General features: G+C 33.6%; 1 protein-coding gene across 2 annotated transcripts in view; it reads left to right on the forward strand.

Annotated features, from left to right (window-relative positions):
• LOC128226866 (death-associated protein kinase 1-like) overlaps positions 1 to 15911 on the forward strand; it is a 45813-nt gene that overhangs the window by 11817 nt on the left and 18085 nt on the right. Inside the window, exons 5-10 of one of the 2 annotated variants that reach the window (XM_052936953.1) lie at positions 707 to 782; positions 2183 to 2335; positions 2626 to 2671; positions 3703 to 3792; positions 6707 to 6805; positions 7795 to 7830. In XM_052936953.1, the coding sequence (XP_052792913.1) occupies positions 707 to 782; positions 2183 to 2335; positions 2626 to 2671; positions 3703 to 3792; positions 6707 to 6805; positions 7795 to 7830 (500 nt within the window). The remainder of the gene's footprint in view (positions 1 to 706; positions 783 to 2182; positions 2336 to 2625; positions 2672 to 3702; positions 3793 to 6706; positions 6806 to 7794; positions 7831 to 15911) is intronic. The other variant, XM_052936954.1, reaches the window with a different exon arrangement.

Consider the following 15911-nt stretch of genomic DNA (forward strand, 5'->3'; position numbering starts at 1 on the left):
TTCATTGATTTCTAGCTCAAATTTTAATATGGGTCATCTGGCAAATTTATCAAGTTAAGACCATTTTACAAGTGAGCGATCTGGGGTCATCATGGCCCTCTTGTTTATGATTTGTGTTCTTTTGCCCAGCAATGGTGCTAGACTTATTTAGGTTCCTATTTATTGTCAGTAATCAGTTTATTCAATATGAAAATAGAAAAAATCAATGTCAAGACTAAGCCATGACCTCAACCAATTTGCATTTCTCGAGTTATCACCTGTTCGAGTTATCGCAGTTTTCTCTAATGGGCACACATTTACAACATGATGTGTTGCCCGCCAGAGATTTGAAGATGGAGATCCAATTGACAAAGCTTAGAATTTTATTAACTTAGTTACTATCTATTCCATTGAAAGTTATAATATGATTTATTGTGGTTTATAGGGTGAATTTTAACTTGATATTTGAGCTTATTTAGTTGTGCGAATCAATTTGCAGCCCAAACATGGCTTGGTAAAAATATCAACATCCTAATTTCCAAAATAATGTTACAGTTGATACATATTGATAAAATTTAAAGTGGTATAATTTTAAATCATTTTAGGAATTTACTTAAAATAAATTGTTTCGTTTCAGTATGAGACCCTAGAATATCATTCCTATTTAATAATGTAATGCTACATTAATGCATAGTAGAAGACCATATTTCTGCCATATGATTTACAGCTCCGGAGGTGGTAAGCTTTGAACCGCTGTCGGTTGCCTCGGACATGTGGAGCATTGGCGTTATCACCTACATACTGTACGTAACTCCTCTATTACAACCCATGTATCAGTATTTCTCTTTAAAAGATATGAAGTTGTGTTTGAAAAAGAAGTTTTAAGAGTGCTGGGTAAGAACAGAGTGTTAATTCAGCTTGTGGCCTTATATATGTCTTTGTTATACCCTTACCTAGTAGTGGTGTGGGCGATATAGGAATCACCTTGTCCCTTCCGTCTGTCCAGGAACATCGATACAAGTCTACTTTTCTCCATTACTCCATATGTTATTGAGGTATTGACTTCAAACTTCATACACACATTAAAGGTGTTGAGGAGAAATGCTGCGCAAAAGAAACATTACTTTGTTGATGGCATTTTTATCATTATTGCTCTTTGATAATTCTTATACTTATTTTTTACTTTTTGCAAACTTGTCTGGAGCATAACATAAAGAGTACTTGAGGTATTGGCTTCAAACTTAATATGCAAATAGATCTCATTGAAGAAAAGTACATTGCATAAAAACCATAACTCCAGGTTTTTTATGAGTGCCCTTTCTTTAATTCTCAGACTTTTTTGTCAAGAGCATAACTTGAAAAATATTTGAGGTGTTGACTTCAAACTTCAGCTTATTGATGAGAGGTGCACTGCACATAACCACCACTGACATAGGGCACTCACTGAGCATTCATCACTTCCAGAGATACCTCTTATTACAAGGAGGTGGTGTAGTGGGGGTATTTATCACATCCAGTGATAGCTCTAGTTGACAATGTTGAATCATTCCTCTCAATATTTTCCATGGAAAACGAAAAAAGTGGCAATGCATATTGTTAATGACACTGTCTTCAAAGACATATTTTGGAACAAGTAGAATTTCTGCATTGCATAATTTGAGTTGGCAGGTATTGGGTTGATGTTGAATTGTCTTTGTTGGCAGCTGGTAAGCCTGAGGTGTACATGTGTGTAAATGTTAAACAGATGTGGTAATTCATAAGTGTGTTGCGCAAACGTCTGTTTAAAAATGCAAACCTACAGTGACATAGCAAAAATATTACTTTTGTAGTTAGGCTACTATGCCCTAAATTAGTTGATTTGTCTTTAAAGACAAGAACTAATGTGTAAAGAAAAGTTTATAATTTCTGTTTCTTTCCATATAAAAGACATAATGAAATTATTTATGCATGTATAATGATATTGGTGGTGATGGCTAAGTTGTTAGTATATCAGATTCTGGATCAGGAGGTCTATGGTCCTTTCATAGTTAGGCTGATAATAAGTACTGGTTGTCACCTAGGAATTGTTAATGGTTCTTAATCGCAAGTGACTAGCAGATTTTAAACTGTAAATAAATTTAGGTTGTTGCTATTATTTTCACCGAGGTGCTGTTGCTTGTTAATGTTTTATATGTGATATGGATGTGGCGATATGGTCCTTCAGGTTATCGGGGGCATCACCATTTCTGGGAGACAACCAGCAGGAGACGTACCACAACGTCACTGCTGTCAACTACCAGTTTGATGACGAATACTTCAGCAGCACCAGCGAACTTGCTAAAGACTTCATAAGAAAACTACTCGTAAAGGACCAGAGGTAGGTATTATTAGATCACATTTGCCAACTATTGCTTTGATATTCATGGAAATAGGGAAACTGTTTTTGAGAAGCAGTACAGTATTCTGTTTTGCGATATAAAAGCTGTTTTATTAGTAAATGCTAGCCAAATTTTCAACAAAAACATATTGCTGATTAATTAAATGATGGGCTTTTCTGTTATATATAGAATCTAAATTAAAGAAATAATTGAAGCTGCAATCTTTTACATACTGTCTTATCATACATCTTGTGTTGAATGGCATTAGATGTGAATGTTCATATTGTAGGAAAAGGGCTACAATCTGTGAATGCCAGAATCATCCTTGGATCAAGGTATGAGCACGGTTACCTCCCTTCACTTGCAAAATTTTAAGCTTGTGGAAAGATGGATTTGGGTTGTTTTTCTCAATAATTTGGCATTTAATAAAGTGAATAATTGACTTATTTTTATTTTAAGTATGATTATTTTAGATGTAAAGTTTATTGAAAATATAATTATTTCCACAGGTTTATTTCAAGATTGGTGGTTTCTGTATAGCCTGCAAAGCATGGCAAACACAGGGATTACTTTGTCCGCATTTTGTTTCTGATCAATAACTTGAATGAGTGGGTGTAGAGTCTTGGTATACAATTTGGTCATAGTCAGTAGATGAATTAGGGGTCAATAGGGCAATGGTCCAGGTCATGATGACCTTAACCAGAACAAGAACAAGCGGTCATGATAGGAGACACCATTGAATCATGAAATTTTAATTATCAGATTAAACAGATATGTTGTACAATTGTATTACTGATTTGAATATATTGTATGTATATATAACCATGTCTGTCCTGATTGCAGCATTTAACTAGCTGACTATTAAGGCTGGTAAGGGGATTACTAATGCAGAAAGTTCTTGCACTAATATTTCATTGTAGGTCTCAATAGATTCACCATCAAACGCTATTTGCCAATTTTAGGGCTTAGTTTAATGTTCTGTTTATGTCATATGATATGTACAATGTTAGTACATTGTGTTTGTATAATTGTTAGCATTTTTAATGTTTAGTACTAACCAATCTGGTTTGTATTTGTGACCTGAATTAAATGCATGTGTTGCATGAAAGAATTAAGTGACTATCTTCGTTTTTGGGAAGGAAGCTGTCTTGTTTTACTGTTTGTGAATCTGAAAGATTTTGATCACTCCAATATTATATATACAATGTATGTGTCAGATAAAGTTGTTTCAAGGTACCAAACTGATTATTCATGTATTGCAGATAAATTAAATTGCTTGATGAAAGACATTTTGTTTCTTTCCTCCAGATGTTCAAACTGATTATTTTGTTACTGCCTTGATTTATGTAGTTGGTTTGTATTTCAGCCAAAGGAGAAGCGTCAGAAGGACCTGCGGCGCTCGTCTGTGATAAACACCGAACATTTAAAGAGGTTCATTGCCAGGCAACGATGGAAGGTTTATCACTGTTGTCTTAATTTCTCATAATCATGTAATATAAAAAAATTTTCGAACTGTGAATGTTTATGTCTGATTACAGAAGGTCTGAGCTGTATGTTTTAATAAATTCCTACTTTTATAAAAACGCTATCAATAAGGATAGGTTGGTCTAGTGATATAGTTATCAGAGGCATGTTTCATTAAAGGAACTATGTCATAAAATCAATAAATCTAAACCTGAATAAACATCATCAAAGGTCAAAAAGTTGATTTTTTTACCCCCAAAGGTGGGCATATTAAAATCTGTCCTGTCAGTTGGTCTGGCTTAATTTGCATGGCTAGATTGTAACTTTACCTTGTATGGACAGGTTTTCAAATAACTTGCCACATGTGTTCAACATACCAAGACGACATGTCGCATACAAGACAAATGTACCTACCACTACGGTCAAGGTCACACTTTGTGTTAGTTTACTATGAAATGCTGCATACAAGGATATAGCGTACAAGTGGTTGTGTACAGGCTGTAACTTTCTTGTGTATGGACAGAATTTTAAATAATTTTCCCTATGTGTTTGGCATATCAAGACAATGTGTCCCGTGTTAGACCCCTGTCCCTACCTATAAGGTTGAGTTCACACATAGTGGTTTTTTTTTACTATGGGTTGCTGCATATAATGACAGAGTATAGGTGGTTGTGTCCGCGTGGTAAATTTCTCATTTATGTACAGATTTTAAAATTACTTGCCACATGTGTTCAACATACCAAGCTGACGTATTGGTTATAAGACCCGTGTCCCTAGCTCTAAGTCAAAGGTCACACTTGCTGTTTGTTTACAATGGAATGCTGCATATAGTGCATAGAGTATAGGTGGTTGTGTCCGGTTGACCATATGTACCTCTCTTGTTTAGTTTGCATAAGACCAACAACAACACAGACATATTACAGTGACCCTGCATGGGTCTTATCTGGTGTTTCAAAACATCAATGAGGGGTAATTAGTGGTTTCTTATATTCCAATTGTTTTTTATTATTCAACTTTATGTTCATTTTTAATACTTGCTAATGTTAAATCAACACAATATGTAGCAAAATAACAAAATAGTAAAAAATTGACACTAAGATAATTCCAATTTACGACAAAATTTTCTTATGATCTAAGTAATGGGGCTATTGTCTAAGAAGTTGTGGGTTTGAGACACTTTCTTATGGTCTCTTAAAATGAACACCAGAACTTATTTCTTAGCAGGAAACTATTGTGATTCACACTTCAAGAACAATAAAAAACGAACTGCAATAGGTTTAACAATAAAATATCTTCCGGGAGCTTTGATTGCATTGTCTTGTTAGAACATTTTGTTTTGCTTTTTCTTGTTGATTGCAGATGACCTTATCAGGTTGACTGTTTCTCGTTTCCTTCATGAACTTTTGACATTTCTCCTTTGTTAGAATAGTATTACAGTATTTCACAATACCAGCTCTGTTCGAAGTTGGCTTTTACTGTTTATTACATGCAAAAGTATATGAACTTGTCCACCTTTTATAACCCAGGTTTTTTTAAAATGAAAACCAGGTTATTTGAATGAGGATGTCGTTGGGCAGGCTAGCGGGTGTCAAGCATTGGTTTCAGCCCAATAACTTAAGCTAGCATTGATGGATAGTAATGAAAGTTGGTGTGGAGGTAGCTTATGTGAAGAGCTAGCTTTGGATTGTGTTTATTAGGGGGGTGGGGGTCAAGCTCACTGAAGCTAAGAATAAAAAAATGGTTTCCGCCCAATAACTTCTGTAAGAATGGATGGATAATGATGAAAGTTTGTGTTTATGTAGCTTATGTGAAGAGCTAGGTTCAGACTGCATTTCAGGGGGTTGAATTAAGGTCAAGGTTACTGTTACTAAAAATAGAAAAATGGTTTCTGCCCAATAACTTAAGTAAGAATTGATGAAAAATGATAAAAGTTGATGTGTAGGTAGCTTTTGTGAAGAGCTAGTTTGAGATTGCTTTTGAGGGGGTAGGGGTCAAGGTAAAGCTACAACACACAAGGTCACTGCTACTAAAAATAGAAAAATGGTTCTCCACTCAATAATTCAGTTAGAATTGATGGATTGTATTGAAAGTTTGTATTAGGTAGCTTATGTGATGAGCTACCTTGGGATTTGCTTTTGAGGGGAGAGGGGTCAAGGTCATGGTCACTGTTATTAAAAATAGAAAAAAGTTTTCGGCCCTTTAACTTAAGTTAGAATTGATGGATAGTAATGACAGTTGGTTGGTGTGTAGGTAGCTTTTGGGAATGGCCAGCATGGGATTTGCTTTTGAGAGCGGTGGGGTCAAGGTGACTGTTACTAATAATATAATAATGGTTTCGGCCCAACTACTTATGTTAATGGAAATTAAACACATAATATACTTAACTAGAGTAATTTTCAGTTACTTCACTTTTTGATAAGGTTCAGATAAAGGCTGATAATTTTTCCTAACTCATACAAGGAATTAATTTGCTAGAATTTCTGATTGCACATATTTAAAACCTGGTTTTGTTGCATTGCGCTGCGACTAGTTTTATTTACATAAGTAAAGTTTAATGTATTTACATAAAATAATCCATGAACAATTAAGAATGGAAATATATACTGCAAGAATTTGGTTTCCCATCTGGTGTAATCAAAAACACAAAGTCAAGACTTGAGCACATGTTTTGAAACTGTAAACATCTAATTACTTCTTTAACTTTTTAATTACAACACTTTAGCTAGGATAATTGTCTTTGGTTTAATTTGTTTCCAACTAATATTTGTACATGTATTATCAATAACATTGCAATTGTTAAGGGATAAAACTTTGTATGCTTAAAATAAGAAACAAAAACAAATTATGATTTCTTATAGTAACAAATTATAATTTGTAAAAAACATTGGAACTATTCTGTATTACAGAGGTCAATGCGTATAGTTTCGATGTGTAACCGACTGTCACGCAGCATGCAGCTCAGGCGAATCCAAAGTTCAGACACACTGGGAAGCTGCTCTGAAGAGGTGAGGGGACATTATTCATTTAAGTTCCGTATACACAGGCTTACACTACAGAAATGCTAGTGCAGCCTAGGTATATCTCAAGAATCATTATTTTCTTACTGATTTGTTCAGGAAACAGACTTTTTTTGTTAGAACTAATATATATATATATAATTACTTTACTGAACAAATGAATAAATAAGGTCCCATATATGACTGGTATATATATGATAAATAAGATTTCTTTGTTTTCGCTGCAACTTCTCTCAGTTTAAGATGATAGATTATTAAAATACTGGTATTGAAATGAAGATAAAAGTTATATAATACATGTTTTTTTGCTTTGTAAAGAACAAGCATGTAAAACTAGTTTATTTGGTCAATGCAGGTCATTTTGAAATGGCATGAAACATAATGTGTTTTGAAAACTGTATCATTCCAATATTGTAATCCATGTATGTACATTTACAGCCAAAGCTTCACACTTCCCGCATGGCATGTGATGTTTTCTGGTCATATTTTAAACACCGTAGTCGTTCATTTTTCACTGAAGTTTTTGTTATACAATAGCCAACCAAATAGGATCCTTTCTCTTCAGCCTTAGAAAAAAATACTTATAGATTCTGACTTGGATTGTTTTTAATATGGGGTGGAACTAAAGGATATTTTATTGTCTGGTTTTAGATGTTTTGCCCTATTAATCAGTTTTACTCCTTATCAGGTTACTTCCCATTTTTCATAAATCTGTTCTTCCTCACCACCATTAGTTCCTGTTCGTTTTATCAAGTGCCTTATTTTTGCCCTATTCTTTGCGGTGTTTTTGTATTTTGATTTTTTATAACAAGTAGATTTACAGTCAGAAAAAAATGATAATGTTAATTTTTATATGTTAAAGAAATTATGAATAACCTTGTAAAAATCTTAAGTGAAAATCATGCACCCAGCCAGTTCATTCTTGTTTAATGGTGTTAAAAGAAATACAATATACTTGTTCTGTTGAATGGTTCCAGAATTTGCTTAGTCTACCACCAACTCCTGATACTGAGGTATTGTTGTAGTGAAATTCTGCATAATGTAATGGTTGCATATATACACTGGTACCTTATATCTGAATGAGGCTTGGATGGCAGGGGTTTTGTAATCAGGAGAAAATTTCATTAGTATTTTAGATTATTGCAGGGATGGGCTTCGCACATTTTACAGATACTGGTCTGTTTTCATTACCATGACTTGTATGTGTCATATCATCATTATCCTCATCATCATCATCATCATCATCATCATCATCATCATCATCATCATCATCATCCTCATCATCCTCATCATTATCCTCATCATCATCATCATCATCATCATCATCATCATCATCATCATCATCATCATCATCATCATCATCATCATCATCATCATCATCATCATCATTATTAACATCATCATCTGACATCATCATCACCATCATCATCATCAACTTAATTTGAAGATGAACAATACACCATGAATTAATGTAGAAGTAACAGGGCTTACTTACTAACCAATACAGGTGTCACTAGTTTTCTGTAGAGTTTTGAAAGAAGCATGTTTTTGTGGCACGTGTGGAATGGAACATCCATTAATAAGGTATGATTATATCACTATGTGCCATTTTGTTTCTCGTTTCTCGTCACATTTTAGTGTAAAATATTCTTTTCTGTATGAATATTTTGTATTCTTTTTTATTTACTTTTATGCATTGCCTGATTCAGTGTATAGTTCTTTCTAAATATTGTAAGCTAATTTTGTGATGCCACATATATCTTTGCAGTGTTCAGTAATAAATTTGTTGTATTTTTACTCTTTTTTTTCAGAGTGATTCTGATTTAGATAAAGTTCTACAAGGTACCAACAGTCAGTCTGAAGGAAACAAAAAGAAACCATCAGATGTTGATAATGAAATTAAATCTGATGCAAATCCTAAGGAAGATGTTAATGATGTAAAAAACAAGAATGAATGCACAGCGAATGAAACTGTCTGTGAAGTTGAGAGCACACCTGGAAAATCTGACCAAACACATTCTGTTCAAATGGAAAAACATTCCATGCTTGGTAAAACAAGAGTAAAACGAGTTTCTATGGACCACATTGATGAAGAAATCAATTTATCTCTTTCAGAAAATGTGCAGGAATCAGTCTGTGTGAGTCTTCCAATACCTGATGGAAAATCTATGCTGAATAAAAACATTAAAACTATTGAAAGTCCATCAGTTGGTTATAGAAGTAATGAGAATGAGCATGCTGATATTAAAATATTTGCAAAACATTATGTAGGGAGTATTATTAATTCCTCAGTTAAGACTGCTTTGCAATGGCAAACATTACAAGACTCTTGTGAGTATGTTGCATCAGTTCATAAAGACACAACAGCAAATGGCAAGGGGAATATTAATGTTAATGTAACCAATCCACCTCAGCATGGCAAAGATTTGGAAGCAAATGCTCAGGAAATAGCTGTAGCTATCCCTAATAAGCAGGTTGTTACTGGCCAGTTTGTGAGGTCTGAATTCCAGATATCAAAAACTTACGACCCGTTGCATGTGACATACTTTGAAGTTCAAATTCCCTCTGAACAATGGCAAACCCACGATAACATCTGTGCTGTTGATGGAGACATAGAAGATAATGGTGACACAGATGGTGAGAGTGTGGATGAAGCTAAGGTTAAGCTTCAGCCTAGGTCACAGGACAGCTGGGAAAAGTTGATGAGGCGGTACAAGCAAGGAGCAGGGTTAGAAGTGGGGAATTGGCGCCAAGGAAGGGGTAAGGGGAAAGGTTGCGACAAAACGGCATTACAAAGGGATAGGCTGGAGGCCCAGAGGGGTAGGTGTGGAGCTAGCAGTGTTAGGGCTAGGAGAAGGTTTAGGCCGTGCTGGGAAATGGAAGACTGCAAAAATCAGAAGCTTGATGTGTTTGAAATGAAAGTGCTTAACAATAGTGACTGACATTCCATAAAGTAGATTTAGATAAAATGAAATTTATATATATATATATCTTGTTTCTTCAATTGATTGTGTTGATACTAGTGAGTTTAAAGCAGGGTTTCTTAAAGTTGGTACGGACCCCCGTTGACTTAAGCGGCGCACTCAGCGGTACTCTGTAGTTAATCAGACGTGTCGCTGTTAACGTATTTTAGACAAAGGGGATGACTACGTAAATTAATTCTGAATTTTATGGCCTTCGCGGATTAACAATAATAATTATATTTATGAAATAATGATAATGGATCTTTGTAGCAAAGGTGTGACAATTGTTTACATGAGAAAAAGACAACAAATCTAACATGTCTTTGATGTAATAAAAACAGTGAGGTCAATTAACACAGATGTGATCGCATTCAAGGATGTCCCCTGGTATTTAAGGATGTGATATGACAAATTTTTTATTTTTCTTATTACCTTTTCGATTTTTAATACTGACTTTGCTGTTTTGACCAAAATTAAAAAAAAACAGAAACAATTTTCGGACAGATTTCAGTTACAGAAAATCGCTTAAAATCGGTCCGAAAATTGTTGTTGGTTTTTCAATTTCTGCCTGACAGTCAGTAATGTTAACATTGGTCCAGACTGGCAAATTGTCGTTTTTTAGAAGCCCTGGTTTAAACTACACATTTATTGAAAACATTACAATAAGGGTAATTTTGTTAGAACTATTATATATTATGTGATTTCTATTTGTTCAATTGTGATGATATATTTTATAAAGTAAGTGTGCCAATATACAGTATTTAGATTTACTGAAACAGTATCTTATCTGTAAGTGAATTTCCAGATTTATTATCAGATATTTTAAATGCATCTTAAAGGTGAAGATACTCTTCATACATGCTTATTTTTTATTGTATATGCCAGTTGGAGTTTGATGGACATATTGTATATGTTTATGTTTGGCCATGTTGGTACTGATTGCACTGCAATATTATTAAAGCCAAAGCCAGCAAAGAGACACTGTAGCATTTATATAATGATTTGATGCTGTGATTAAATTCTTTTTTAATACTTTGCTTACCTGATTTTCAAAAATACAAAAACACATTAGCTCATGTAAAGTGGATAACTGAAACTTGTACTTTTCAAAGAATATTTCATGTTAAAATGCTCATTTGATACTCTTTACTTCTGTACATCAGATATATACATTTATTGAATCTTGGTAGTTGCATAGGATGGCAAATAGCTATACAAAGATAACCACTGCTTAACAATGTAATATGTATTGGTGTATGCAATAAATTATTACTAACTATAATATTGAGTTATCACCTTCCCACAGAATATCCAATTGCCTTTGATGTGGACCTATTTGCAAGAAACTGTTCGAGAACGTTGTAAACTACATAGGTTAAATTATTGTTCAGTTGGTTGAAAGAGTGACTTACAAATGATGTTAGTTGCACTGATTTTTTACAGATGTGACAAACTGTGTCATATCGATCACTTGCACCACCAAATAGGAAACTAAAGATTATGCGCATTGTTCAAAATGACAAATTATAACCATTAAAATGAAATGGTGCACTAGCTATGGATAACTTTGATGGTACTGATTAAATTGTTTTCTTGCCAAAGTTCAGGTTTAAGCTTTGTGGGCTAAAGGTTAAGGTCACAACTAGGGGTCCAAGGTTAGGCTCAATTTTAATGGTAAATTCAAAAAGGGAAGATAGTTGAGTGATATTGGTGAATTAAATAATATATTTGGGGAGCGTGGAGTTGCTTTGACTTGATGACTAACTCTTTTACTCTGATTTCATTTTGGGTGGAGTCGGGGTGGGGTCAAAGTTCAAAATTTTTGAAAAACAGGCAAATTGATGTTATAAGTATGTGATTTCAAGATAAATGAGTTAGCATGAAAGTCTTCAGCCAAGTCTGCTTGTGGCTATTTTCATCTGATACCTGTGTACCTTTCATGAGTTTGATTTCAGCTAATTGTTTATTTATTTTCCTGTCAGCCTTCTCCAGCCTAAACTTTTTGTTTGTTTCATCATAACTTCCTATTACCTGTTCTTGTTTCTCAATGTAGATTCTCACTACAAAAAATTGTTGGGGAAGTCTTCAAATATTTTTATCAGATTAACAAGCATAAAATCTTTCTTATATGTTGTGCAACTTTAGAAACAAAAATCAGGGCTTGCTGTTTCCAATCAGTGAAAACAAGATAATGTTTTCATAACTCCTTTCTTTTACTTGGCACCAGGGCAAACCAGGAATAAAATTTGCCATGTTTTCCCTTGTAAGTGGTTTAGAAGCACTTGATTCAGGTATTTTGATGAGACATTAGTGTGATTTTTTAGCTCTTTTTGGACCATGGTTTATTTAGTTTTCTGGGTCTCCTGTTTTTGTCTGTTCTTGCAAACTTGCAAATGCATTTATGCTGACATGGAAACATTTTTGTACCATCTATGTTATTGACATTTTCTTAGTAATAGGATGCTAAAATTACATGCTTTAATTTAGATTAAAAGTCTCTAAAAATGTCAACCAACCATTTTGAACATTCGTAACGTTTTATTTTTAAAGCTTCACTCTCACAGATTTACCATTTTTACAACTTTTTTATTTTTTGTCTTGGGAAGAGCAAATTTTTGCGTAAATATCTGCAAACCAATGATATAAGATTGCTGACAAAATATAAGATCATAGATTTTTATATTTCTGTTCGAAAATTAATGTTTTATGGCTTAAACCGTTACTAACGGTTTAAGAAAAATGCATAAAACATCACTATTTGAACATAATTATAAAAATCTGCGATCTAATTTTTTGTCAGCAATCAATATAACTGGTTTCCATGGATTTTCGCAAAAATTGGTTCGTTCCAAGACAAAAAATAAAAAAGTTGTCAACACGTTAAATCTGTGAGAGTGCTGCTTTAAGAACATACTTTATCTTCTCCCTGCATCAATATGAGTAAATATTTGGCAAGAATGTTTCGAGTCCTAATCAAATGAAATTGCATTTACCAATCATTGTGTTTCATTCAGTCTGTGGTTGATGAAAACCAAGAAGTTTCAGATAAATGAAGAAATCAGCACTTTCAATCATCCATTTAAGTAAGTTATATCCTTAGCTAAATAGATTTCATTGAAGGGAAAGAAATATAAATTTGACACACTGTACTATCTAACAAAACTGGGAAGAATTTCCTGTACCATATCTTTATCATGACAAAATCTTGGAACCATTGAGAGCATTTATTTCACTGAAAAAAACCCATTAATTTGTGATGTTTGAGAACTATAATGCATGCTGAAGTTGAGAGTTATCTCATCAGGCTTTATGATCACAACAGGAGTCTGATATTGATTTTATACATATCATGCAATCTCGCCATCTCACCTGCCTTTTTCATCCAATTAATTACAGAAAGCGTTTCTAGTTGTGACAGAAACTGGAACCACTGTGTTACACGGTCATATGTGCTTGTGTGACAGACGTTTACTTAAAATATTGTTTCCAAACAAACAGCTTTTACTCTGTGAGGAAAAATTGGCACTGTCTCCCCAAAGGGATTGGAATTGGTTGATGTTTCCTTACCTCTGGAAAAAACATGATCTGTTAACAAACAAAACACCAAAAGACATGTATTTTTTGTGATTTATTGGAAAAAAGTTGCTCTCAGATGGCATAGCAGACACTGTATAATTAAAGATTGGGTACAGGTGTAGCATTATAGGGGAGCTGGCGCTACAACAAAGTCTGGACTAAACCAACCCACCACATGGTGGGTATCCCAATATAGAAGGTGATTAGGCAGGACATTAAAAGTGATTTGGTGTATTCTTTCCTGGAATTATAGATCTCTGGATTTTTGTTCAATGAATTTGGTGTCTACAAGGTGGGATTATGGATCAGACGTTGGGGAATTCTTTACTTGGAGCTTGAGTGAAATGAGTTTGTTCAAAGAAACTGTATTTTATGATGAACCGACATCAGTGATTGTTAAAATACATTAGGTTGGCTTTCCTTCTCATGCATATCTTTAATCTTCATGATGAAGCTTATAAGCATACAAACTTACAATATATATTCGGATCTTTCAAACTCATTGACTGTAACATAAATCGTTTGCAGTTAAGCATTTTATGGATGAATTATGCAAGTGGGCCTATTTGTATGCTGCTGAAATCTGTGGTTTAAAGCAATTTCTTTCATGGCTAATTTACCAAAGGGAAAGCAGTTTTTGTAGGGAGATTGATCAATTCAGAAACAATGGAATTTCATTAATTTGTAAGTTGCATTTTATTGTAAATCAATAGGAACTAATGTCTAGCAGGCTAGCAAGAAACTCAGTTATGTAATGGTTATGCAGGCTAGCAAGATACTCTGTTATATAATGGTTATAGATATATGTTGTCAACAAACAAGAGACCAAACACTGCTATGAGTCAGGTCAATTTCTGAATCAAAGCTGGAAATTCTGGGAAATCAATGACTTCCTTCTCTTGCAATAAAACCCTATTTGAATGGTTTGAATGACAAAATTCATTAACCATTGTTTAATAGCATGTTGTTTCTACTAGAATTGTGTAACATTTATTTTAAAGGTTATGTCTGTGATAGCGAACTTTCTTTCCAAACATAAAAAGAAGACGTTCTCAACTTTTCACAAGTTCTTTATCATATAGTTGTTTAATTATTTTGTTCTGCAATTAAGGAAAACAATGTGACAATCTAAGTTGTCATAATTCAAAATTATCCTTACTTTAACTTATGTAACAAAACTATCAATACACTTAGTGTGGTGAATTATTGTTATATAAAGGTTCATAATTCTGTGAATATCATCATCTGTTCGATCATTAGCTAAACATTTGATAAAATGTGATATGATTCTTTTGTATATTCTGACTGATAACCCTTAAATACAAATCATTTTAACTTTGAAGCTTTGATAACTTCAAAATAAAATATTGCTGACTATTTTGTATTCAAAAGCTATCTTGTGTGTTTTCTTTTGAAATTTCCCAAATAAGGAAATGATAGTAATGAAGGCTTTATGATACATTTCCTGTCATAACAAATGACTTGCCATTTGTAAAGAGGAAGGATTATTGTGCTATATACTTATGGATTCTCCATTAAAGGCGCTGGCATTTCTGTGATAAATACTTTCAGAATAGAAAAAAGAAATCAACAAATAAAATTAACAAATTATTTTGTTTGAAAGAATATTTGACGTACAGTAATTTTCAAAGAGCATTTTTTACATTTTCTATATGATATTTTTTTAAGGTGTTCTAATGCGACAACTGAACACAATAATGATTTACAATAGAAATTGAGAAATTTGTGAATGGAGATTAAACATAGTGCTTCTATGTCATGAAAAGTGCTTCTACATCATGAACGGCTGATATTGTTTGGAATAGACTTTGGACACAAAATATGAACATACTTTGGAATAGAGCGATGGAATAAAGGGCTGAATCTTTCATGTTAGAAGTGCTAGGTTGTAAGTTGTGTTGTGAGCTGTGTCGGAGTATGAAGGAGAGATTCACAGCACTAATTGCTGGCAGCATGGGGGACCTGACATCGTCCGAGGATGTCACCATCTCTAACGTCTTTGAGGTAGGGAATCAGCCTTCACCTAACATTCTATTGTTGTTATAACCAGTACTGAGTACATAAATATTGTGTATTAGATTTCATTGCGATCATATTTTGTTCGTTTAAGTAGACATACCAAATTATACTGTGTAAAGGAATATCTAAAGTATTAGGCTGCTTACTGAATTTTCTTTAATAGAGCAATTAATGGAAGAAAACATGTTTGTTTGGAAGGGATGTTACTCCAATTAAGTTATATCAGCATTGGAAAATCAGGTAGTTAGCATCAGGCGAGTATGAATAATTTTAAAATTGCCAAATTGTATCATTGATTTTATGTAGTACGATTCTTTATTAAAATAACAATTAATAAGCATTCATACTGCAAAGTGGCATTATTATGTGCTGTCAATGTCCGAACCGGATTAGTTTTTTTTTACCCGATTATTCACATATTTTTTTGCCAGCGTCCTTGTCTATGACAGCGTCTTAAACACAGTATTATTCGGTAATCATATTTCATATTTACCGCAATGTACTCGACCACAGTA

The sequence above is a fragment of the Mya arenaria genome, chromosome 3 (assembly GCF_026914265.1).
Source record: "Mya arenaria isolate MELC-2E11 chromosome 3, ASM2691426v1".
NCBI classification, from domain to species: domain Eukaryota; kingdom Metazoa; phylum Mollusca; class Bivalvia; order Myida; family Myidae; genus Mya; species Mya arenaria.